This window comes from Artemia franciscana, chromosome 20, assembly GCF_032884065.1.
Source record: "Artemia franciscana chromosome 20, ASM3288406v1, whole genome shotgun sequence".
Lineage (NCBI taxonomy): Eukaryota > Metazoa > Arthropoda > Branchiopoda > Anostraca > Artemiidae > Artemia > Artemia franciscana.
Window position 1 is genome coordinate 10,479,423 of NC_088882.1, and position 27,880 is coordinate 10,507,302.

General features: G+C 35.3%; 1 protein-coding gene across 1 annotated transcript in view; it reads right to left on the reverse strand.

Annotated features, from left to right (window-relative positions):
* Positions 1-8,017: 8,017 nt before the first annotated feature.
* LOC136039743 (solute carrier family 13 member 2-like) overlaps positions 8,018-27,880 on the reverse strand; it is a 60,018-nt gene continuing 40,155 nt past the window's right edge. The window contains exons 9-11 of the mRNA XM_065723584.1: positions 20,341-20,534; positions 12,396-12,533; positions 8,018-8,474 (exon numbers count right to left, since the gene is read on the reverse strand). Of these exons, the coding sequence (XP_065579656.1) occupies positions 8,340-8,474; positions 12,396-12,533; positions 20,341-20,534 (467 nt within the window). The 3' untranslated portion in view covers positions 8,018-8,339. The remainder of the gene's footprint in view (positions 8,475-12,395; positions 12,534-20,340; positions 20,535-27,880) is intronic.

The window sequence follows — 27,880 nt, forward strand, 5'->3', positions numbered from 1 at the left end:
CAAAATTAGCTAACTCGATTGGAAATTGAAAGTTCCAGTGCCCTTTTTACTAGTCGAAAGTGAGTGGGGGCAACACACCCCCCTCCCACGTCCACCTTTTCTGCAAACCGTCCAATCAAAATTTTGAAACAGCCATCTTGTTCAACGTAATTGAAAAGTCCGGAAATTATGTCTTTGAGGGTGATCCCCCCCCTTACAGCCCTCATAGAAGGGATTTTAATCTACGCTCTGGAGGCATATAAGGTACAAATATAAAGGATGATCGTATAAACTTTAGAGGGGGCTCATTGGATCGGTAATCAGGAGTTTTAGTGCCCTTTTCAAGATTCAGAGTAATCGGAGGGTAGATACCCTCCTTCACACATCGGGTTTTCCGGAAATACATGTGATAGAAATTTTGAGATGGGCAGTTGTCTTAGAAACTTTGAAAAGAGCTCATTCGATTGGACTTTGAAAGGATTACTGCCCTTTTTAATAGTCGAAAGTGGTTGGAGGGTAAATAGCCCCTCCCATGCCCACCATTTCTCCAAACACATCCAATCCCAATTTCAAGATATACTACTACCACAAATCACTCTCAGTAAATAAATGAAACTACCAAAACCAAACACATCGAATCGAAATTTCGAAATAGATTACTATTACAAATCACTATCAAAGAATAAATGAAACTCAAAATTAATAGAAATTACAATAAATAGCCGAGTCAAACCCAAACAAGCAAAATTTAACATGTATAGGGCTGATAACCCCCATACCTTCTCAAGACCAGAACAAAATTTGGGCTTTACTAAAAACAAAATACGTATGAAATATTTTCACCTTTCTTACTATCATAAATAAAAAAAAATTATCAAAACTTTAAGGAGTAAATGTCAGTATATTTCAATTAAACTGACAGTGCATGGTCATTTGCTTGTTGTTGTTCTTTTGTTTTTTGTTTTTTTTTCAGTAAAGCGCAAATTGTGTTCTTGTCTTGAGAAGGCATGGGGTTTTATAGCCCTACTTATGTTAGATTTTGCTGGTTTGGGTTTGACGTGGCTATTTATTGAAGTTTCTGTTCGTTTTAAGTTTCATTTATTAATTAATAGGGATTTATGGTATTTTTACGATTGGAAGTTTATTCGACCGAATTTTGCTTATTCTTGACTTAATGGAGCTCTTTACTTTTCTTTGAAAAACTTGTCATGTGGAAAAAAGTTTTTCAATCAATTTCGTAAAAGTGCTAATAATTGGCATAAAGTGTGTACCAGTCAATGGAAGGAAAGAATGCCATGAGGTTAAAATGAGTGTACTATATTATACACGGAAAGCGTGTAAGTTGGCAACCCTTGTAGAAAGTTTTTTTTTTTTCTGAAAAGCCAAGTTAGCCAACAGATGTTTGCGATAACTGAAATGATATTATCGTTCCCTCAAAAATATCGGTTTTGATAATATGTGAGTTAGAGTCGTGCTAAATGAAACCTGTGTTGCCACGTGGGGTTCCCACCAATTGGGCTATTAGATTTTCAATAAATTTTCATGAGCTATAAAATTTTCACTCAAACCTGCGCGGTGTTTAGTCATTTACGTTCTTCTGACTCTTGGACCGCTATACAATTATAATGTGTCTTAGACTCTGGTTACCCCTTTATAATTTTTGGGTACCCCACCCAATTTCTTCATCACCATTCCTTGAAAATAAAAGAATGTAGATTGTTTACAGTCATTAGTAAAGTAACAGCTAGTAACAGTTATAAGTAACAGTTATTTTTTAAAAAAAATAACAATCGGCCTTCTTAACCTCCCTTATATTTGAAGGAAAAAATAAGATAAATTTGCTTGCCACCAGCGGAAGTAGATATTTAATTTTCTTTTAGAATAGTTATTATTTAAAATTACTTTAAGTACGCATTGCGTTACTCGGTGTTGACTGTTTTTTTGTGGCATTGTCAAAAAGCGAAGTTAAAAAAAACAAATTATATGAAAAATAAAAAATAACGGCAAAACAAAAAGGAGCTTCATATTAAATCCTGAATTGCAAGAATACTGATAAAGAACAAACGATACTCGGTTATTGCCAATCAAGGCTGTATCGAGAGGGAAGTTTCAGGGTTTATAATTGGCAATTCGTCGTTATTTCTCCATGCTTTTTTCCTGTGTAATATATTTTCATTCCTTTCTCAAATATGATCCGATGATTTTCCGTATCAATTTCATGTACTATCTAAATCTCTATTCATCTTGTGACAGCGGAATGGTAAAAGCCACGCCCGGGAACAACCGGTGCCGAGGTTCAATCCCTCCTGTCGCAAGGAAACTTGATTCATCCATCTTTAATAAATAATTTTTGGAAATAGGGAATATTGTGATACACTTAAGGAAAAAAAAAGTAGGCAATCTATGCGTTTAGGAATATGCGCTACACCCAGCTCTGATTTTGCTTGGTACTATTACACGAAATCAATTGCTTTTTCTCAGAGAAAAACTAATCATATCCCGTGGCCATGAATCAAGGTCCAATTCCGCGTGTGATAGAATTTACGCGTGTTTTGGAATTATGTGTGATGTGTGTTAAGGCTTTAAGACTTGAAAAATGTATAACTTTTGTTCCTTTAGTAAACTATCTGAATTTGTGGGAAATTGAAAAGCAACACTATGTAATATGTGCGTGGCATATAGGCTACATTTAATTCTATAATCCTGCATAATAATTTTATGTAACATCAGTAGTTTTTGTTTCATAGACGAACTTCTCGTATCCAAATATCCCAAATAATTAACTTCAGCGCAGGGGATAAGCCGCGCCCTCGAACAACTGGAACCAAGGGCATATCCATAATTTTTGTTTGGCTGGAGGTATTTTTTGGGGAGTGGAGAAAAAACTTTGCAAAACGTAACAAAGATTTCTTTATTCACATTTTTGCTACCTTTTGTAAGTCGAACAAAAATTTCAGGGTTGGGGCGTTATCATAACGTATTAAAATAATGTGCATAAAAATTATCAAGTCCAGTCAAGGTCCATTAAAAAAAGCTTCATGTTCATTAATTTATAGACTAATTATAATCACGAAAATTTGGTTTCGTCTTTAGTTTGATTTCATCATTACGAAAACAAGAAGAAGCATATAATTACAGGACATCTTTTGCGAAGCTTTTTTTCTTTCAAGAATCTGAATAAGATAACGTATATAAATTCAATTATGTATTCAGCTGAATAATGTACCTTCATTAGGTATTAGCCTAAAAGTTCCTTCTGCGCATCTGGATGTTTCTTGGGCACTGTAGATAAATTTTTATACAGTGCGACAAGGAATCTCCAGTAATCTCAATATCCTGCTCAGGGTTGCCACCCCTTGTGATTTTTTACTATTTCTAGGGTGTTTTATGCTGCCTAGTGATTTTCTACTAACTAGTCATCTATAGTTATTTTTATACTAAAACTAGTGATTTTTCCTAATTATAGGGATTTTTCAATATATAGCGCGTAGATTCATGATTCAATCGAATAAATCATACAAGAAGCCAAGTAATAAAAAACACGCAAAATAGTGATGCACTACTTTTTATTGGCTAAATCAGCTTCAGTAATCCAAAAAGCTTATGTTACTTTGCGAGAATTTTAGTCATGGCTAGTTAAAATATGTTAATATACGTCGCAACATGAATTTTACAGGAGGGACAGGAACTGAAAAATGAGTTTCCTTCTTTTTCAGTCGTAGTAAAGACTAGTTTTCAGTACAAGGAATGTATTTTTATGGCACTTAGTATTTACCAAGTGACATATAGCGATCACAATTTCTCTCGGTTTGTCTATCTGTCGGGCCCGGTTTTGCTAGTTTATGCACTTCTAGATAAGCAAGGACGATGATATTTTCAGGCGTATCTCAATACGAGCTCTCTTTAGGGGAGTTGGGGGGGGGGGCTCATTCGAAAAATTAGAAAAAATAGGGTATTTTTAACTTACGAACGAGTGATTGGATCTTAATGAAATTTGATATTTATAAGGACCTCATAACTCAGACCTCTTATTTTAAATCCTGACTGGATCCAATGTCATTGGGGGAGTTGGGGCGGGGGAGAACTGGAAATCTTGGAAACGCTTAGAGTGGAGAGATCGAGATGAAACCTGGTGGGAAGAGAAAGCTCAAGTCCTAGATACGTCATTGACATAACCAGACCAGATTAGCTCTCTTTGGGGGAGGTGGTTCGGGAGCCTAATTCGGTAACTCGAAAAAATTTTAAAAAATGAGGTATTTTTAAATTGAGGACGGGTGATTGGATCTTAATAAAATTGGATATTTAGAAGGAACTCGTGTCTCAACGCTTTTATTTTAAGTCATGACCGGATCTGGTGTTATTGGGGAGAGTTAGAGGAGGAAACCGTAAATCTTGGAAAACGCTTAGAGTGGAGAGATTGTGATGATACTTGGTGGAAAAAATAGGCACAAGTCCTTGATACGCAATTGACATAACCAGAATAGATTAAGATATCTTTGGGGGAGTTGGAGGGGGAAGATAATTCGGAAAATTAGAAAACATAATGTATCGTTAACCAACGAACGGGTGATCATATCTTAATGAAATTTGATATTTAGGAGGACCTCGTGTCTCAAAACTCTTATTTCAAATCCTGACTGGATATGGTGACATTAGGGGGAGTTGGAGGGTGAAAACGAAAATCTTGGAAAACACTTTAGAGTGTAGAGATCGTGATGAAACCTGGTGGGAAGAATAAGCACATTTCATAGATACGTTATTGACACAACCAGACCAGATCCACTCCCTTTGGGGGAGCTGGGGGATTTGCTGGTTTGGGCACTTCCAGATAAGCTAGGACGGTGAAAGTTGGCAGGAATATCAGGGACCAGACTAGATATAGTTGCTAATTTAAAAATTAGCAACTTGAGGGCAACAAACCCACTCCGACGCCAAATATTTCCCCAAGCCTATCTAATCAAAATTTTGAAATAGGCATTTAATATCAGCAAATTATGTCTCTGAGGATGACAAACCCCTCCCCTCCACTGCCCTCAGGGTATGAGCTTTAAGCTGTGCCCTGGGGACATATAATGTATATGTAGAAAGAGGTGATCGTATAAACTTCAGAGGGGGCTAGTTTGATTGGTAATCAGAAGTTCTAGTGCCATTTTCAAGGTTCGGAGTAGTCGGAGGATGGACACTCTCCCCCACACCTCGGGTTTTCCCGAAATACATCTGATAGAAATTTCGAGATGGCTATTTGTTGTCTTAGAAACTTCGGAAAGAGCACATTCGATTGGAAGTTGAAAGGGCAAGTGCCCTTTTTAATAGACAAAAGTGATTGGAGGGCAACTAACCCCTCCAACGCTCACATTTCTTCAAACACATCCAATCCAAATTTTTGAGATATACTACTACCACAAATCACTATCAATAAACAAACGAAACTACTGAACACATCCAATCAAAATTTCGAGATAGACTACTACCACATTTCACTATCAATAAATAAGTAAAACCAAAAAACAAACGGAAATTACAATCAATAGCCGAATCGAACCCAAACCAACAAAAATTAACATGAGTAGGGATGATAACCCCTGTGCCTTCTCAAGACCAGAGCGCAATTTGCGCTTTACTGAAAACAAAATACCTATGAAATGTTTTCACCTTCCTTACTTTCATAGAAAAAAATTTCAAAACCTTGAGGAGCAATTGTCAGACTATGTCAATTAAACTGACAACCCACGGTCTTTTGTTTGTTAGTTTTTTTTTCAGTAAAGCGCAGATTGAGTTCTGCTCTTGAGAAGGCATGGGGGTTATCAGCCCTACTCATTTTAAAATTTGCTGGTTTGTGTTAGACTCGGCTATATATTGTGATTTCTGTTCGGTATGAGTTTCATTTCTTTATTGATTAAATAAAAAAAAACAAGTTTTTTTAAATTAAACTAAGGAGCGTCATTAAAACTTAAAACGAGTAGAAATTACTCCGTATATGAAAGGGGCTTTTCCTCCCCAACGCCTCGTTCTTTACGCTAAAGTTTGACGCTCTTTCTCTTAACTCTAATTTTAAAACAGTAAAAAACTTTAGCGCAAAGAGCGGGGCGTTGGGGAGGAAAAGCCCCTTTCATATACGGAGTAATTTCTGCTCGTTTTAAGTTTTAATGTCGCTCCTTATTTTCATTAAAAAAAAAAAAATATTTAAAAACTGGACGCTTTTGAATTAATGCATGTTTTGATCTTGGCTCTCCGCGCGTAAATAATTAAAACGAAATTTGCATATTAATGTTTTTTTGCTAAATGGTTTTCTCATAGTTTTAATCGGAAGATTTTGAGAAAAAAGGAGCAAGGAAGGAGCCTAGTTGCCCTCCAAGCTTTTGATTACTTAAAAAGGTAGAACTTTTAATTTTCTACGAACGTTTTCATTAGTAAAAAATATAATTAACTTACGAATTAACTTATGTTACGAACTTCTTTATTCGTATGTTTTTATTGCGTATATGAGGGGGTTAACCCCTCGTCAATACCTCGCTCTTTACACTAAAGCTTAAATTTTGTCCCAATTCCTTAAGAATGACCTTTGAATCATAAAGGCCGTAGAATAAATAGTTGAAAAAACTAAAAATACTTTAGCGTAAAGAGCGAGGTATTACGAGGAGGTAAAACCCTAGGTATTATGAGGAGATTAAAAGGAGTGTATTATATTTTACACGAAAAGCGTATAAGTTGGCAGCCCTGGTAGAAACTTAATTCTTTTTCTGGAAAGCCAAGTTATTCAACAGATGTTGGCGATAACCAGAATAATATTCTCATTCCCTAAAAAATATCGTTTTTGATAATGTGTAAGTTAGAGTAATGCTTGATGTAACCTATGTTGCCAGGTTGGGCTCCCGCTAGTTGGGCTATAAGATTCTATCTAAACTTTAATGGGCTGTAAAATTATCATTAAAAACCCACGAGGCAGGTTTTTCGACTATAATGTCTCAAATCTCGCTACTCTTGGTCGTGAAATTGAATTCGCTGGACCACCCACCCAAAAAAAAAAAAAACAAAACAAATTTGCTGTATCTTTTTGGTCATTTATGTTCTTTGGAGTCTTGGACCATAATATAGTTATAATGTGTCTTGGACAAGGTTACCCCCTTTTAATTTTTGGGTACCCACCCATATCTTCATTACCATTCCTTGAAAATAAAAGTATGTAGATCGTTTGACGAGATGCTATAGCAGTGCAAAATATGGCATTAATGGCAATCGCTACTTTTTGGGCAAGTGATTATGCCCAGGTTAGATTTAAATTCTGCAATCCTATTTATTGTCGAAGCTTATGGCAGAAAGGTATCCGTTCGTACTTGACATACCAGAATAACACGGTTTTCGGGTAATGAGCTACATAGTGAAGTCATCTTTTGCATTTTATTTAGTACATTTAATTTTATTTCTATTTAGTTTATCGAACTCGGTCTGTGTCCTGGCACCATTGTAATTTTTCAAATCTACTCTCTAAACTGGTCTGCGACCAGTTTAGTCATAAGATAGTCTTCATTAAGTACTTCGTAATTATCCGGAACACGCTCAAGAATTATGATATGTAAGATGTGAGAAAAACCAGTGTATCTGTTGGTATTTGGAGACAATTAGCTTAGTCTCAGTAGAAAAACTACGTTGTAGGTATATATTAATTAAATTTTCAATATTTGGAGTTGGTATTTTGGTTATGTTAGGTTATGTTAGTTTTTTAATATAATGCGTTCTGGGTGGCCTGCTTTCCATAATTCCTTGTCGTATATTTTAATCATATTTTGGTACGTTTCAATAGGATTAAGCTAACTTCACTTCTTGGGTGTGCTCTGTGTAATTAACAAGTACCCTTCATTAGTCTTCAGTTATTAAATTCTATAACATATTCGTCACTTATTGGAATTGTCTATTCTTACACGTCATCTGGTTAAAGATAAAATTTCGTTTAAATATAAACACGAACTATTATTATAACCCAAGGTGAAATAACGAGTTTTGAATGAACTTTCGTACCTGAAAAACATAGGCAAGCTCATAAAATATAACCCTGTATTTTGAATACTATTAAATAACTTCGAAGACCACACTGCCTTTCCATGACGAAAGTAAAACAGTTCAAAATAGGATGAAACCTTTTAATTGACAGTGAACAGATGTAAAATTATTTAACTGGATATTTCGAACATATATAGAGTGTTCATCATCAGCAGTAAAACTAGATAATGAACACTGTATATGTGTTCGAAATATCCAGTTAAATAATTTTATATCTGTTCATTAAAAGGTTTCATCCCTATTTTGAACTGTTTTACTTTCGAATACTATTAAAGTAATTAAAAAATACACTGTATGAACTATTAGCTTGACAGCGAAGAGGTTGTATTGGCCCATGCAGGGAACGTATGCAAGTCAAAAATCAGAACTCCAAGTGTTTCTGTGGCTGCTGAGAGAGCCAGAATTGTGATTATGTTCAGAACCAGGCCAGTTTTGACCTAAAAGAAATTTCGTTTAAACCATCATTTTTTGCTTGCTTATGATATCTATTTCCTAATTAACTTTGTATTACCAAAGGGTCTTTACTATTTCTTTATTTCAAGACTTCGGACGATTTGAAAGGATTTTACACAATAGTTTAAAGGTCTATTCGATGGATATAAATTTCACTTCGAGTCTACTCTTTTCAGTCTTGAAGCATTAGAAATAAAATATAGATAAATGACTTTATAATTTTCAAGTTCAATCTGAAATATTCTTCTCAAAGTGAAATGTTTGAAATGTTTATCAAAAGACTCCGCAATAAGGATACAAGTTTTCTATAGCTTTAGAATAAGAAGTAAGACTGCATGTTTTTCTTTTTCAGTGTACCAACTGAAGTACCAAGGACATTAAAATAAAAACACTTAATTATTTTGGTCAAATTTGGCAACACTGTTTGTCCGTAAAAATCAAACATTAATAATCTGTTGATTCCCAAAGACAGCTAAACCTTCAAAGAAAAGCTACTTCTTCTTAAGTTGGTAGGTGCCAGGCGTTTTTTGCTCATTCTCGGCTGATTTTTCTTTTCTTTTCAAATTAAACTGGCACTCGCTACAACCAAAGAAACTGCATAACTGCAAATGAAGGTCTTTTTAATCGATAATTGAATTCCTAACTTTAGCTAATTTGTCAAGATGTATATGGTGGTAAAAGGGATTTTTAATCGATAATTGAACTCCTAATTTTATCTAATTTGTCAAGATGTATATGGTGGTAAAAGGCATTTTTAATCGATAATTGGGTTCCTTATTTAAGCTAATTTGTCAAGATGTATGTGGTGGTAAAAGGTATTTTTTAATCGATAATTGAATTCCTAATTCTATCTAATTTGTCAAGATGTATATGGTGGTAAAAGGTATTTTTTAATCGATAATTGAATTCCTAATTCTATCTAATTTTTCAAGATGTATATGGTGGTAAAAGGTATTTTTAATCAATAATTAGTTTCCTTATTTAAGCTAATGTGTCAAGATGTATGTGGTGGTAAAAGGTATTTTTCAATCGAAAATTGAATTCCTAATTCTATCTAATTTGTCAAGATGTATACGGTGGTAAAAGGCATTTTTATTCGACAATTGGGTTCCTCATTTAAGCTAATTTGTCAAGATGTATGTGGTAGTAAAACCCTCCACTTAGCCATTTTAAGCAATCTGAATTCAATTTCGCTGCCCTTAGTATCTCAAATTTAATTTCGAAACAATGAAGTTCCAACGTGAAAAATCTACGAATTTCTTTTCCATCCATTTTAGCCACAGATCAGATTTTTCCTAATGCTCCAACAGAGAAGCTCATTCAGTTGAATGTGATTCTTCCAAAAACCACAGTCTAAAGCACAATCAAAATTTCAGTCTAAGACGCGTATTCATAGCTACATTATGAGATGGTTTACGTTTCTGCAACCTTTCCCATACCTGATGGTGTGATCAAGCAATATAAAACTCCCATACTAAATTTCACCGCTACAGACCCAAAATGAGGTGACAAACAATTTTATCCAAAGAAGTTCCCTTAAAAAAAACAAATTATTGATACTGTCAATAATGGTAATTATAAAACGGACAACCTTCTTGGGAGGAAGGTTGCAGGGATAGTAAATCTGCTCTTACTATAGCTATAAGGTTGCGCAGTAGACTGAAGATGCAGCTCGGGTTGACAATACTTTATTATATTATGCTTGTTGTAATTTTTAAAGAGTCTGCCGAAATAAATAAAGCATGCACACGCGGAGCATGCCCTCACTGGATACGATATAAAATTTTCAATCTGTAATAAATCTGAATTCGCTCATCTTTCTTCACATGCGCATAAAATTTCAACAAAGTTACCATTTCCAAATGGAATATAAGATAAACACCGTCGAGGATTGATAAAAATAGTGAATTATTCAACTAAAATCACATTTACAACTATACTCAAAGCAGTTAATTATTAAAAAAGTAATATAAAGTATAAATTGGATTATGATTTTGGTTTGTATTTTATTTTCGGAAAAAAACTATATTGAAGGAAAAATTGAAGAAAACCCAATATCCTGGGGTCCCTGATTAAATATTAAAGAAATATATTTATTAATATTAATATTATTAATAATGTAAATTTTGTTATATTGGTAAACCAGTTATGGACGGGAGTAAGCAATTATTCAGGCAATTTTGTGTATAAAACAAAGCTATGCAATGACAGAGCTAGGGAATCAGTCACCTACTTCCCTTTTTAGTGAGAATGTTACTCTTTTATTTTTGGAATTTTTATTTTCCCGGACCAGATCGTCACTCTGTCTTATTCTCCTACCCTGAAAACGCACACCCTCCCCATACTTATCCTTTTTTTCGCTTTGTTACTGCTTTCAGCTTTATAACACACGAAGACCTTTGACAAATCATACTGGGTATGAAGACCAGCACAGGGTCCTATTCCGTTTTTAGGTCCGTTCTCTTTAGTGCTCTTGATATTTGGCTATTAAAGGCGTCTTATCTAAGTTATATGGAATCTCTTGACCAAAATTGTCTGCAAAAATACTCCAATACAACCTCAGATGTTGATATAAGTCATCTCTACAGTAAGATTGAGCCTATTACCACGATTGTCAAACAGAGAAGACTCAAAAGCCAAACTATCAAGCAAGTGCCTCAAGATAATCCTTTAGCAGCTTGGCCCAGGCAACCTGATTGCACTGATTGCACAGGCAATCTGAGGCGACTGAGGTACACTGATTTAAAAAACAGTGCACCTCGAGCCTATTTTCGGATTTCGAAAATTAGGCCGAAAATAGGATAGCTTCTGCTGTGGTTTTCTGGAAATTTGACAAAATATTGCAACAGGTAGGAGTTAACCTTACAAAGCCTTTATGGTACCAGGAGAGACCTTTGCGTGTGATCATGCAACAATAGTTCATAGGAATCGAACCCGACTGTGTCCCCAAGGTTACTGAAACCTATTGTTTTAGGGTTTATGAAAAGGGTGATGAGTTTTCTGGTTTCATTGTTTATTAAATTAATTGGATTTTTGGTTTGATCAACTGGATTGATGATCCTTTCTTTTCTGTGGTTGATAATCGTCATCATTCATAAGTTGATTTGTATTTAGGCCTAGTGGGGTGATTATTTACCTACACAAGTTTTGCTTAGGGTTTTGTTATATTTACTGTTTATGAATAAACCCCTTTATTCTTTAAAAAAACCAATAAAATCAAAAATAGAAAAAAGTCCCATTCAGGGGCAATCTATCAGTAGTGGTGGAACGCTCTATTTTGTTCACGTAATTTTTTCTTTTCTTAAAAACAATTAAATCAGCGCCAGTTCCATCTGTTCTACATATGATTTAGGGTAAAAAAAAAACAATAATAATAAATAAAAGAAAGAAAAAAGTTCGCCGGTATTCTATGAAGTTCGTGTTTTCTGTCACATCCCCTGTATCATAAGAATCGCATTTTAATGCTGGTTTTCATATTATTTTCATGTTATTCATTTTCATATTATTTTAAAAATTAGGTCAGGGGGTGTGACAAATTCGTGTTTTCCATATTAAGACCTAAAATATGAAAGACCCGAATCCCAGAAAATGTAACGTATCAGAAAAAATGGTGTGGGGACCGTGACATTTCTTCTTCTACTTAATACATTCCTATTTTATCCGATTATTTTTTGAAAACCGAATTCACCCCGTAGTGGTGGAACGCTCTATTTTGTTCACGTAATTTTTTCTTTTCTTAAAAACAATTAAATCAGCGCCAGTTCCATCTATTCTACATATGATTTAGGTTAAAAAAAAACAATGATAAAAAAAAAAAGAAAAAAATCGCCGGTATTCTATGAAGTTCGTGTTTTCTTTGTCAAACAAAACCACATCGAGAAAAATGTATGGCTGCAATGGCTTACCATGTGTGAAACCTGTATATCTCCCGAAGAATAAACAATGGCATTTGATGGAGTGGCAACGGGTAGCATGAAAGCATAGGAGCAGGAAAGTGACGCAGGTAACATTAAGTACAATGGGTTCAGCGAAATGGCTTCACTCTAAAAAAGAATTTGTAAAACATAGGAGTATGTAGTTTCATGTATGTATATAGTCCGTTTATGTGGTACCAATTAATACAACAAATAAACAACCTAAATTTTTCTATAAGAAAGAAATCAAATATAGTGATTGGAAAGATACCAAATATAGAAAGTATATAGCGATTTTATAAAAACTAATGAAATCCCTCAATGTGAAATGTGATAAGAATGAGTGTGGTAATTATAGAGGCACTGACCTGGTTTCTATAGGAGGAAATTACTTAGCATGATGATACTTTTTAGACTCAGAGATGATGTAGATAAAGTTTTAAGAGAAGAACAGTGTGAGTATAGGAAGAAGAGACAACGAACCAATTTTCACTCTTAGATTAATAATTGAAAAGTGCCTGTGTCGTCAAATGTCTTTAGTCTTCAGTTTTATAGATTATGAGCAAGCATTTGATTTATCTGACAGAAGAGCTTTAGCGAAGGTCCTATCCTAGTATTTTATACCAGATAAATTTACCAATGTAATTATTGCTATGTAGAAGAATTACATCGTTGTGGTTGAGGTGGGAATTGAGGTTGGTAACTGGTTGCGTATTAAATAAGGAGTTAAGCAGGTTTGCTTTCTATCACCATTTATATGGATCATTTTGATGGAATTTGTCCTAAGAAGCATAGCAAAGACAATAGGAGAATATGGAATCAAATGGGGAAGTAAAACTTTCCTAGACTTTTCTAGACTGGATTATACTGACGACTTAAGCATCCTAGGTGAAAATATTAGCAAAATAAATGAAAATTGATGAATTAATAACACTAAGTTAGCAATAGCAGTGCTACTAGCTAGTTCAAACTAAAAAGGGCAATTTCACTAAAGATGAAAACAGTACCAGACTTTTTGGAAGAAACAAAAGTAGTAAAAGAACTGGGGAAACAAGACAGAGTGGGCCTTACCCCCCAAATACGTAAAAAATCAAATGTTAATTTACCAGCACCTAGTCTCATCCCAAAAATGCCGATTCTGACCTCTTATCATAAAACTAGTATAGCTCAAATGCATAATGACAAGAAGATTGTTCCATTATTGCATGGTAAAGGAGTTGAGCTTGTCTTAAAGAAAATCTGTTCATAGACGAACCTTGATGAAAACACCAAATCAATGAGCATTATGGTAGTAAAAATAGAGAGATGTTTTCTAATGGACAAAATTAAAGTCTACCCATAATAAAGTCTAGCAACAAGGAATCCGAAGAAGAAAAAGACGTTAGGGAAGTAACAAGACAAAAGACGTCGAACAGGGATGCAAGAGACTTTATCAGTCTCCTTGGGAAAAAGACAAAAACTTCGTAGGCTCAATAATAGGTTTGAAAATTAATGTTAAGAAGACTCAGTCGCTAAGACTAGGAATAACTGAAGGTAAAATGTTGGGTTACGAGAAGACCGATCAAGTGGAAAGATTCACCTGCCTGCGTAGTAGTATTAGTAAAGACAGTGGACGCAGTGAAGATTTTAAAAGTAGAATAGCCAAGGCCCAGGATGTATTTTCACACTTGAAAAAAGTTTGAATCAGTCAATAGGTCTAATAACTATGCCTCTAGGAGCTTAATGCCCCCCACAGCCCCTGGAGAAAATATTCAGAATTATGCATTGTTCCCTTTGTTTACATACAGAATTTATCATTGGGAAAGTGGGGAATCTTTGATTATGAGCATATCAGAAAAGGGAAAGAGGAAAAAAAAAAATATTGAGGGGGAGTTAATTTAAATCAAAAGAAACTAGGTGCATCGGCAAAATTTAAATCAAAAGTTTTCAGGCACATCCAAAGGGTCAAAAGGACCTTTCTCTACATCTCTGTATTAATCTCAGGAACACGTACGGGTATTAAGTTTAAACTTTCATAGAATTTTAAGGGAGATTCTCAACACAACTAAAAGACAGTAAATATATCCAGGTTGTCAAAACGGGATATCTTAAATATTTCAAGTGCAAAAGTAAAACAGTTCAAAATAGTTATAAATGTATATGTGTTCGAAATATCCAGTTAAATAATTTTATATCTATTCACTGCCAATAAAAAGGTATCATCCCTATTTTGAACTGTTTTACTTTCCTCATGGAAAAGCAGTGTGGTCTTCAAAGTTATCTATTTCAAGTGCAGTTTCAATGGGTATCGAGTTGGATCATTCAGAGATTATTGACGGAGAGGTTGAGCTTAAGGACACTATGTGCATCCCAGTTGTTACTGGGCGAAGCTGCAATTATCAAGTTGAAAATTTTAGGAAATGTCAAATGGGATGTTGAACCGAATCAAAAGACAATATATGCGTGTTGGTTATCAAAATGACATGTCTGTAATTTGAAGTTTCGGTTGGAACTTTCAGAGAATGCTGAGGGGGGTGTTGAACTTCATCAAAATACAACTATGTGTATCCCGGTTGTCAAAAGTGTGTATGTCCAATATCTCAGGATTGACTGGCTAATGCTAATTAATTGAAACTTTCAGGTGATGCTGAACTAAATTAAATGATACTATGTACACCCCGCTTGTTAAAATGATGCCCCATCGATTCTTTGCCACTTTATACTTTGAAAGAAAATGTTATTTCAAGGATAATTTTATTGAAAAATCCTTTTTGTATATGATGTGAAAAAAATAAAACGGCAATTTCTCCCCCCCCCCCCCTAAAACTTGAATGGTTTATTTTGCCCCCCCCCCCTATTTTTTATGGCTTAACACGTATTTCAAAGCATTATTTAGGGAGGGAAACTTAAACTGGAAGTGATGTTGAAAACCAATAGATAGAAATTTATAAAATAGCTTTTTAATAAATAAAACAAAAAGACTTTTTAGAATGGTTTCAGCAGAAAAAGGGTAAATTGTCAAAAGTTTTTGTCGGTTTTGGTTCAGAAAAAAACAACTTCGAAAAGGGTAACTTGTCCTTAAACATTTCGAACAAAAAATTCACATTTCGACTGCTTTTACTGCGTCCAGTTTGATATCCTATTTTTCGAGAAAATGGATAGTTGGGACACGGTATCACGACACTAGGACCGTTCATGGACCGTTGAAGTGAACATCCAGAGATAAGACGTTTTTGTATGTAGCTGCATCCCATATAAGTTGCCCTTTTCTGTCATATCAGAAGTCAGTTGAGGAGAGCTAGCTATAGAGAAATAAAAAATCAACTTTGGCTTGTATGATAAGTGAAACTATGGTGCTCAAATAAGATGTGTTCCGCGGAGCACGGCATATTTTTTGGGAGTTAGCAATCTTAAAAAGCCCAAGTAGTACCATTAATCTCATTGAAAGGGCAACCTTGCCCTCGACCTTGCGTGGACACACTGTTACATGTCGTTTAATGAAATTATCACCACCATTCAAAATCACTTCCCCCCATTCAAATTCCCTTCTCCCCCCATTTACAAATTCAAATTATACTTCTCCTTCATTCAAATTTACTCCTCCCCCCCCCATTTACAAATTCAAATTATACTTCTCCCCCATACAAATTTGTAGTTTGACAGTTAACATTTCTCTAAGCCTCTTAAGAAAACCACTCAGAAGATGAGTAGTTGGTCATAGGTGTACCGTTCCCAGCCAGCATTATAACGACTAAGAATGTTACCCAATGATCGATTTCCGATATTAACCAGAATCATATCAATTTTCTACTCAGAGACGGTATTTCGACCTGACTGAAACAGGTAATTCTGACTTTCTGAGTTTCCAACGAAACTTCACCAATCAAACAAACTAATTAACTTGGTCAAGTTCAATAAAGATCTAATTAACAATTAGATCTCAATAAATTAACAATTAGAGTTTCAAAATCTTCCACAATAATTGCATGATAATGTCAAATATTTAACTTAAGATAGAACTATATTTCATTTAGAAGGTGAGAAAGACAATAGCAACAAAAACATTACTTTAAATTACTACTTTTCTGCGAGGGACCACAGACTTCGCGGAATCATAATTTAGAAAGGAGATAAGAGTGTTAGGCCCAAGAGACGCACTTGGCCTTTTTTTGCCGAGCGTTTCTTAGAAGTGTCTAGGATAGTATTGCGGCTTACACATTGGGCAGAAAAAAAAAAGTTCGGTAAAACAAACGCTAACGGCAGCAGTGCAGCCGTTGGCGTTTTACTATAATAAATAAATAAATAAAGAATATTTAATATGGCGTTTTACTATAATATAATAAATAATAAAAAAGGTACTTTCTTTCTGTCACCCTGTCAACTTATTTCTGGTACATTTAAAATCACTAAGGATTTTCGATATTTTTAAGTGTTCACAGTTAGATAGATGATTGGATAGAGAGTTAGATGACGGTTAGACAGTTGACAGATAGATGTTTATTGATTTGGTCTTGGTTACTAAATTCTGGTCATTCAAATGAAGATATAGGGATGTTTAATCTTTCATCAAGCTTTCATAATTATTGAGCGAAATGATACAATGTAATTTGATTTTTTTTTTTTTTAAGTCAACAGCTCTACTGGCTTGGTTACATTCAATGAATGTCAGACAACCAGCTATTAAAATCACCTTTAAAGGACGAGTACATGGCACGTATCCTTAAGACCGAGATAGCTAGAGATGGATTGAAAACAACAGCACTTCTAAAGTTATAAAGACTGCTAAAGTTTTGTAAAGTTTAAAGTCCAGATTGGATTTTAACAATTATTGGCTTATTTTAGTTACTTCAATATTTGTTGTGTTATTAAATAGCTAATTGCAGCTTGCATTCAAGGCCGTTCTTATTAGAACGAGCATTGGAGTTATACTCAACAGAGTTTATGTAACCAAAGTTCATCTAATACACAGCTTTTTGTAATGCTCAGTACCTTGAACAAATTCTGGCCAACCCTAACCATTAATTTCATTACCCTAAGGATTTATAATAAATTTTAGAAACTTTAAGAAGGCCTAGCTCTAGTAAATTTTCAACAACTAATATTATGCTTCAAATTATGTAACAATTTTTTAAAGTAGCGATTTGACTTGTTAAACGAATCAACAAACAACTTTGGGAAACAATTTACGACGAACAAACGGATCATCCTTAGAAGCTAGAGAGTAATTTAGTACCCCAAGTCACGTCTTTTGCTGTTTCTAAAATAGTGAGCTATAATAGCAAAATTATTAGTATTTCTCGGTGACAATTGTGTTTCAGTGCCTCTCCCAATCCCCTCCAATGCCTGAATGTAGCTTTGGGTTATAGCAAACTGTGCTTTGGCTGTAAGAATGAGACAAATTGTGAATACTAAGCACTACTAAGAATATTTTTGACGAAACATTTTTAAATCTTTTATCGAAGTTTTTCTGACCAAGGAGTGCAAAACAGTGTTCAAGTATAGTTCTGAGGTGTGGACACTCAGAAAAACGGAGGAGGATTCGCTATATATTTTCAGAAGAAATTGCTTACGGATTATTTTGGGTACCCGACGGACTGACAGCATCTCAAACAGTAAGCTGTACGAAAAATGTGTAAACTCCCTTTTGCTAGGGCTATAATGAAAGAAGATCGTGAAAGATAGGGCAGACGGCAAGACGGCAAGATGTAATTTCTATACCTTCTACTAGAGGTATTTGGAAGTAAAGTAACCCCATTTACCGTAGTTTACCGTTTATTAGATGGCCTTGGATATCTACTGAATTAGTGAAAAAAAATGTCTCAGCAATATTCGGTGCATGACCGAGAAGCTGGTTTTAAGCCCGTTTTATATTTTCTGAAGGGCTCGATGACGAATTGGGTGAAAATTGAATTTATAGTAAAAAAAAAGCGGCTGCTTACTATAATCGAGACGTAATTTTGCAAGCTGAAAAGCTACTAAAAGCTAAACTGATGCTTCATCAATGCTGAACTGATAAACTGATAATGATAAACTGATAATGCTGAAAGCTGAACTGATGCTTCAAATCACCTGGTAACACATTTGAAAGATAAGGACAATATTTATGGCATGTGCAAAACTCCTTTATCCATATACTCGGATTTATCCAAAGTGAATGAACTGTCACGAAAGCTGAACAGCTTTATTGCAAATTCTATTCCTACTCATAGATGGCCTTAAGCTGAACCCCAAGAACAGTCAAGTCAGTCAAACTCTACCTCGAAAGTCTTTTATGTGGTCGTTCTCAAGCATCCTTCCAAGGATTTGAAAGGTCCATCAGAGAGAAAAATATTTATAGAGATTTTGTGTCCCAGTGCTTGCGGAGGGATAAGCGAGCACCCACAAAGGAAAGCGAAGTGGAAGCTTGTCGTTTTTAAATAATATATCCCTAGCCAAAGTAACAAATTCTGAGGCATTTGTTAAAGAACCCGTCTTTGTTGCAGCTGATTCCCGACGATCTTGACAACTCCAAACTTAAAGAACTTATTCAAAATTGCCCCAAACAGAACAGTGTGGAAAATCACAAACATTTAAAGTTTACTTCCAATCTCAAAATGAGCTTGACAGATTCCTAAAGGATTCAATCAAAGTTGAATACGAGCACCTTCCTGTATAAGATTTCTAGTTTTAAAATCAACGGTAATAGTTTGTTACATTCTGTAATGATCTTGTCAATTGGCCATGATGACTGTCGGACATTACCGGGGGAGTTACCCTAAGAAAGACATTTGTTTGCCATACTAGGCTTTACATTTGACACTTCAGCCACTTTTACACTCACACATTTGACTCTTAGGCCATATATTTTGCCATACATTTGAATTACTATACTGGGAATATGGTGTTTGCTTTGGCTCTGGTGAAAATTGTTTTTCGCTGATGTAAATTTAATGTGTTGTAACTTGTTCTATTTTCAATTTTACCCACCTCAGTCTCTTACGGATGTTTCGATGCCAGTTCTGACAGAATATCGATTCAGACGTCCAGGATGTTAGGCAAGCTGTTAGGCAGGTGTCGAAAGTGTGGCATTCGATTTAAGACAAGTTGACTTATCTCACGTCTTAAAGACGTGTGGAGCATTCCAAATCGGTAACAACCGGACTTTTATGTTGAAAAACCTCCTTTTTATCAGTGGCGAAACCCCTCTTTTTCTAGAAATTCTTTGTATTTCTTACAAGATTTGGCTTGTAGAGTGTGTAACAGACCCTTTCTCTAGATTCTGTGCCCCTAGCCCCCCCAACATCCCCCCAACATCTGGATTGTGATTTTGTTTTTATCTACTTTTTTTATAAAGAACACTTAGTCACACAAAATTTAGATGAAGTGGACCTACTGCAAGTCTTTAGTTTGCATACCTAACATTACAGTTCTTCAAACAATAACTAAAAATCTCATTATTTAAAAGATAAGCGACATTTTAGTACATGATCAGTTACAGAAACCAAAAAAAAAACATCTGGAGTTCTTTTCAAGGTTCTTGAGATTATTTACAAGAAATTATCGAAAACGTAATTTTAGCTCAAATTTTGTATTTAAAAGCTCAAATTTTGTATTTAAAAGCTCAAATTTTAATTATAGCTATTTTCATTGCTAATCGGGAACTTATGGACCATAAACTCTACCGTAAAAAAATTAACAAAGTGGAATGGTTATGAGACCAGCCATTTTTAGAAAAAAGCACTGTTAAACAAAACACAAGAAGCTTCTGAAGCTCGTCTGAAAAATTTTTCAACTATTTCCGAGAAATTATTTTAGAACAAATTTAATTCCAGGACAAAATCAAGGAGAATTTTAGTTTTAAATTCGTTAGAAAAAATTCAGATCACCCCTATGACTGAGGTAGAGGCAGCAAAAGGCAGGGTAACGGATAAAGCAGTAGCTAACGACCTTATATGAACGAATTGGATAGTTCACTAACCAAGTCTGCCAAAACAGGCAGCAAAATAGTGGCAGTCGCAGTATTTGAAATAACTTCTGTGAAGCAGCTAGTAGAAAATGTGACAATAATCAGAATTGCAAAGGGAGGTAAGTACTCTAAAGATGATAAACTCTGTCCAATTAACGACGATAGCCCACTTTTTCTGGAAGCATCAGAAAGTGCAATCCCAGCACCTGAAAAAAGAAGAAAAATGGAAATATCTCTCGCTATTTGCAGGCTTCTAAAGATCAAAAATCTAAAGCTGGGAGACTTTTTGGAAATTAGTACGTCTAAAAAAGGCATTATGTTATTTCCGATAATAATAACAGTAAAAAAAAAAAAAAGAGCCCTAAATTTCTACAGGTTTCATTTCTTGGTTTTCAGTCGGAATTAAAGGAAATTTCAGAGTGCGATTCATTGTACCTAAATAATCATATTAAAGTTGGGAATAAGAAAGTATTCTTTGTTCTTTCTTAATAACGAGCTCGAGATGACGAGCCAATCTAGCTCCAAACGTTTTTTGAAGCATAGCGCAACGTTGTCTGTTCCTTGGTAACTAAATAACCGAGGGACTGCTCTAATCTTTTCTATAATGGCTTCCAAGAGCCCCACTATGGGCCTCAAACTCCTTGCCGATGATCTGTCCTTGAGGTGGACCAGTTCTAAAAGATCAAGGACATTGTGCTTCCACCATAGGTCTTGAGACTGTTCCAGTGGCCACAAAACAGGTTTAACCTGCCAAAGTTATCCTCATCTTGCTGAAACCATAAAGTTATCATAGGCAACCAATAATAACTTCAGACTGAAAGTCTCGCATGGCAACTAGACACTTGGGTTACAAAAGGATTTGTTCAGGGAGGGAGACGTGTTACAAAAAGAAACTTCTAAAAATACATCAAAAACTTGTTTAGGTTTATTTTTTTACGTTTTTACAAGTCAGACAAACTTTTGGAGGGGAGGGGGGTTAAATCCCCTTATCCCAACCCATGGGTAAGGCCTTGATCAAGACATAATTATAGCACGTTTTGTGAAGGTGTGACGACCTAAATGAAGGAAAGAGATGAAACAATAATATACGCAGCTCCTGATTTTTGGCTCACCTTGAAAAAAAAAACTCTCCGAAAACTGCATTCCTTTAATAATTCCTTTTTTCATGATTTAGACACACATTTACCAGTTATTAAAAATTCAAAACTAATTGCTTATTCTGTCTCAGCATAATGGTTTCTGAGAAGGCTCACAAGAAGGAAAACAGCGTTCGCGTTCGAACAACGGAGTTCGGCGAGCCGCTGGTGGTACTTTGTCAAAAACGAAGCAATAGCTACTCGACAGTTTCGGCAGAATTCGAGTAACGAATTTGGACCGTCATGCAGCAGACTTTGTATACCCCAAAACATGTTACTGCAAATTTACATTTGACGAGAACTACCATCCGAGCGACAGACTCGAAAAAAGTGAGGTAAGAGAGAAAATATGAATCAAAATCAAACATTTGAAGAGGTGATGTGCTTCTTTGAAGCAACTGATGATGGACAGTTGACAGTTAACGATTTGATCAACACAATGAATAACTTTCTCGATGATTTGGAAGAGCATGTGTACATAGAAGTTTACATAAAGAAGCCCTTCAAGGAGAGGTTTGGAAAACATTAAACACGCCTCCCTCCCTCCCCCCGGCCCGCGAGACTCTATGCTGGGGATACAGAGGGGAAAAAGACAAAAAAGGGACAAAAGCAAGAAAGAGATAAAATAAAATGCTTAAAAACTAGCCGGAGCATTATACCTTGCCGAATAAACAAAACAGCACAATTCTAACTGCACTAGAGTGATTAACCTCACATGAGCGCCAAGAAAACACGTGTAAAAAAAAACTATTTAGAGATCATTTTCCTGAGCTGAAAATTTTGATATAGCCCCTTTGTTCAACGTAGTTGAAAGGTCTGGAAATTATGTTTCATATGGCTTATTATGTTAATTCCAAATATAATATAAAAAAATTGGGACAGTCATTTTGTTCAAAATAGTTCAAAAATCATATAACAAGGCTTTTGGGGTAGATACAAACCACCAGAGCCAGGGGGCGAGGTTTGTCAGTTATGCCATGAGGACATATAAGGTTTTGATGGAGTGGATGGTCGTATGAACTTCAGACGGGGCTCATCTGATTTGAAATTTGAAGTAATAGTGTCAAAGTGATTTGAAAGTAACCAGCCCCGCTCCCCCTCCACGCTCATGATTTCCCTTAGCCCCTCCAATCAAAATTTGGAGATAACGATTTTTTTTTCAGTTATGCCATGAGGACATAAGGTTTTGATGGAGTGGATGGTCGTATGAACTTCAGACGGGGCTCATCTGATTTGAAATTTGAAGTTATAGTGTCAAAGTGATTTGAAAGTAACCAGCCCCGCTCCCCCTCCACGCTCATGATTTCCCTTAGCCCCTCCAATCAAAATTTGGAGATAACGATTTTTTTCATCGTAGTTGAGGGGTCCAGAAATTATGTCTATGAGGAAGACAGCCCCTTCCTCTACAGCTCTTAGGGCAAGGGTTGTAAGTTATGCTTAGGGGACATGAAGTGCTTATAGAAAGGGTGTTGGTATATACTTTGAAGAGGACTCATTGAATTGGTAATCAGCAGTTCTAGTGCCCTTTTGGAGATTCAAAGTAATCAGAGCGCAGCCCCCCCCCCTCCTACACACAAACAAATATGTCGTGTTTTCCCGAGATGCATTAAGTAAATATTTTATGAAAACATTTGGTCCAAAATAGTCCGAAGATCATATAACAAAGCTATTGAGGTTGATACAAACTACCAGAGCCTGAGAGTGAGGGTTGAAAGTTATGTCCCTGGGGCATTTAACGTTCCTATGGAAAGGATGGTTGCATAGACTTTGGAGGTGAAAAGCATTAAGGCATTTAAGCGTGAAGAGAATCTTAGAGGCAATATCATTTACTCTGGATCACTTCAGATAATCTTTAGAAGGAAGGGGGATATACTTTAGAAAAAGACTTCTGTGAATTTATATGAATAAATCGCTAAATACGTTCTGAGACCGTACTGGCCATGCACGACGTATGGAAACAAGAAAGGAAGTAATAAATTAAAAGACAAAAATCAAATAGGTGAAAAAACGAGGATTTTGTCAGCCAGTAGCAAAACTTGAAAAACAAGCAAATATTTCACCAAGTGGAGTCATAGAGCTGGATTTAACCTATGCACCTTAACACATAGATTGCCTACATTTTTTTTTCTTGAATTTACACAATTTTCCATATGTCTAAAAATTAATCAACTCGAGGCTGTAGCAGAAATTCCTTGCGACAGACGGGATTGAACCTCGGTACCGGAAGTTCCCGGGCGATGCTTTCACCATTCCGCTGTCACAAGGTGAATAGATTAGAGATTTAGATACTACATGAAATTAATAGGGAAAATCATCGGATCATACTTGAAAAAGAATAAAAACATATTACAGAGGAAAAAAAGCGTTGAGAAAAACGAGCAAATATGATCATTTGATGCCTCGGGTGTGTTATATTTAGTTAGTTATTTATATAGCCTAGTGTTATATGAGACTGTTTGAGGGGTAGGAGATGAATTTTGTACCTGATGTGTTAGTACCTGTTGGTAAGATGTGGGAAATTTTCTAAGGATGTTTCGGATTTTTAGAAGAATCTTTGATTGTCAATTATAATATTGCAAATTACGCTTAAATCTATAAAAAAAGCTATTTAAGCCTTCAAGCTTAAGAGGTCTTTCAATCGTGTGGTGGTGGATAAATTTCAAAATGTACAGACCCATTGATTTTGTAACATATTCCCAGAAGTTTTTAAGGATTGATGAATAATAATTTAGATTGAATTAATTTATTAAAGGTTAACTGATGGATATTGGTTTGATAGGCGTAGCAAAACCTTTACAGGATAAGGTGAAAAAACTTTTAATGATAAATGTGTTTTAAATTTTTCAAAACTTAAAAAGGTTTTGTGGAAATGATTGAAACAACAATTTAAAAAATAGAATTAAAAAACCTTGTCTAATTATTGAGTGTTTTTTTTTTTAGTAGGGTGATGTAAAGAAAAAAAGAGTGTTTTGGTAATTTTTCACAATTTTAGTTCCATCGTTGAGATGTCCCCTATGACGAAAAGGACCTTGGTAAATGGCTAGGTAGATGTTATAATTGGGTAACTAATTTTAAAATGCCCACAAAATTAAAACAGATATGCATTAACTTCTCAGGTTTGAAGTTTTTTAGAACAGTTAAAAAAAAAATTGCTTGAAATTAGGTGGTACATGAATTATTTTAGCAGAAAACTGTATATAACACCAGTAAGAAGCGAAGAACACGTTTTGAAATAAAAAGTGAGAGTGCCGATATGTGTCCGACCTTTTTACACGTACTACCCTTTGATAAGCGCCTGATGATTTACCCCTAACCATGTATTGAACTCCTGGTCAAAGGCAGAAAATCAGGAGATCGGTAACTGCGCTACATAGACACTGGTTTTGCTTACAGTCAATTATTTGGATTTTCCCCCTTAATAGATCAAAGAGCAAGTACTGCAATAACTTCATAAGGGGACCCATAAAGAACAATCGATCAAAGGATGACCTAGCTTGAAACTCCTTGAAAGGAAAAGACATGTTTACCAGAGAAACTGGGCAAGATGTTGAAAAAGAATCAAGTTCTTGTTTTCTACTGATTTTCTTCCAGATCTTCTTATAACGAAAAGAGAAATCACCAATGCAACAGCAAAAACACATAAAAAAAAAAAAAATACTGTTTTCCTAAATTAGTGATTAATATAGACCAGCACTTGAATGAGGTCTTAACCCTACTCATCCATACAATCACAGAGCATAACAGCATAGCCATACACAATCAACCATAAAGAATAATCTATGGACAGGCAGTCATGTCGTCAATAAGTATAAGTCGTCATTTACCAAACAATAAAAACAGTAAAGACAAAAATTCTAAAGAAATACGAAAAAAAAGAAACTTTTTGAATACACAGCTGGGGAATAACGGAGACTCCGATAAAAAATAACAATAAACAAAATAGTAAAATTTAAATATTAAAAATTAAAACCTAAAACTTTAAGGATAGTTTGTAAGAAATAAGACACTTACTAATTGCAGATCTGGGGAGTAGTGGAGATTTTGGTGTTACTCCATGTGTTGCATCAAAGAGAGATATCTTATATTGCTCCAACTCTTATTTTACTCCTCAATGAATAAATTACCAAGTCAGTATTGCGTGACTCATCCGGCTATTTTTTCAAGTTTTGATAACCAATGCATAGGTTGCAAACACATGGAACCATTTTTCCTTTTTTAGTTCTAACTTGGAACTATGTCACATATATAAAAATTCTAAGCAAGATAAGAAGTGCACGATATACAAAAAGCGTACAATTTTACAATTCAAAAATTTTCTTTGGTTTTGAATTCCCTTCCTCCGCAACATTTATCCGACTCGTAAAAACAAAAGTTTTTATAGCCTCCTTCCCCCCTCCAAAAAATCCTGGATATGTTCTTACTAAGAGCCCTAAAAAGTATAGCAGGTTCGCCATCCCCTCCCAACATAGAGTAAAAATATTCAGGTGGAAGTCTCTGTTAGCAATCACAGCCCCCTTCACTAGCAAAAATTTATAAAAAAGTACAAAATTTTGCTAATTTTTGTCAAAATTGTCAAAGACTCTCATAAGAGGAAGGGTTCAGGAATAATCTTCAGGTAAGTTAACAAAAAGGGTGTATCAAGGATTTTCGTTCAGATGGGAGGTACTTTTTCGGGGGAAGAGTTAAAACACTTCTATAAAGTGTCAAAAATTTGCTTGTATGAATTTTTGTTCTGTTTTTACGAGTTAAACAAAATTTCTGGGAGGGGGGAGTGGATCCATACCCTGAAGCCTCCCTTTCAATACGGCCTTGATTGGCAATAACTGACTATCATTGTACTTTTTCAGTATTCTTGCAATTCAGGATTTAATGTGAAGCTTCGTTTTTGTTTTCCCGTATTTTTTTTCATAATATTTTTTTTTTCTTTCAACTTTGTATTTAGACAATGTCACAAAAAAATAGGTCAACACCGAGACTTTCTATGCATACTAAATAGTCAAGGACCCACGATAAAGAAAGACCGCTAGAAATAGTTACCAGGCATCAACGAGCTAACAAAAGTTTTAATTTTATTTTAAATTAAGTTTTTATTTAATTTTAAAGTTTAAAGGCAGAAAAAAAGGGCTGAAAACGAATATCTGGCGGCGCATTCAAAATTCCTTGGGCCAGTGGCAAAAAAGGTGTATCTATAGAAATAAGAAAAAACAAAGATTTGGTATATTTTCATTCTGGTGAGCTTTTATGAGTATTTTGTCTGGTAGAATATTTCTCCATGAGTGAATTTCAGATCTAATTTTACAAATGAGAGATTTCAAGAGTAGAGGGGGATTATTATCTCTCCCTTTACTTTTCACATTTACCCTGCCTTAATTTGCACTTGCAAGTATCAATAATTTAACAGTTCATAGCGTGAAAAAGTTATATTCTGTGTAATACTATGTATGTTTGTAAGTTATCTCCCCCTCCCCCACCCTAACTACCCCGATGTGACCCAGATCTTTCAACGCTCAGACACCCTCTTTGCGCTACACTTGCACTACCTAGCAATGCGATCGCAATGCACGAACGTCAATGTCATCACTTTGTTGACAATCGAAGATTATATTCAATGTAAAAAAGCGACCATACTCGTTTAACCTTGTGCCGCCGGATCATACTGTTGAATCCACTATAAATCTCGATTCGAAAAAAAAAATTCTGGCCTGGTTGGTGCTACAACAAGCCAATTAGCAGTCGCAAAGTGGATTAATACCTACCTTTTGTCGGCTTAGTTTCATCTGCTTTGTATGACCTTAGCAATATGAATGAAACTTCAGAGTTCGATTCTCCGCATTACGAATATAGCTCGAAATTTATCAAAAAGCAGATGATGCTTGTAAAAACGGCTGTGTCCATATTGCTCCGTCACACATACCCCTTTACTACAACTGGAGAAACCCTTTTTAATGCAACAACCAATGAGCAGGCCTGTCAATCGATTGCAAGCTCCTTACTTGCAGCTGAGGAACAAGGACTTGAAGCTGTAGCCAAGTTTTGTGTGCTTGTGCCGGAAAGCGTGATAATTCACCCGAAGAAGCATAACATATGCGTAATTTGTTGTCATATTCTTTAGATTCTTTTTATTTCTCTTTTTTTAATCAAAAGCTATATTTCTTAAACTATTTTTTTATTTTGGACGTATTTCTGACGATGCTAAGATTCAATATCTGTGCCATTGAAATTATTCCAAGTGGCTTTTGTTTGACGCCACTAACAGAATAGAGTTGCAAAGGTGTTGTCACCTTCCTGCGCAGCCCCAATTGCTCTGTTCCTCCCCCTACGAACATAACTCTAATGCAAGTACAGGTCATTTGGTTTCTGGTGTCACCAATTAGGTATGTTTTATTAACGTGCGGTTAAAAAGCTAGATCTGATTG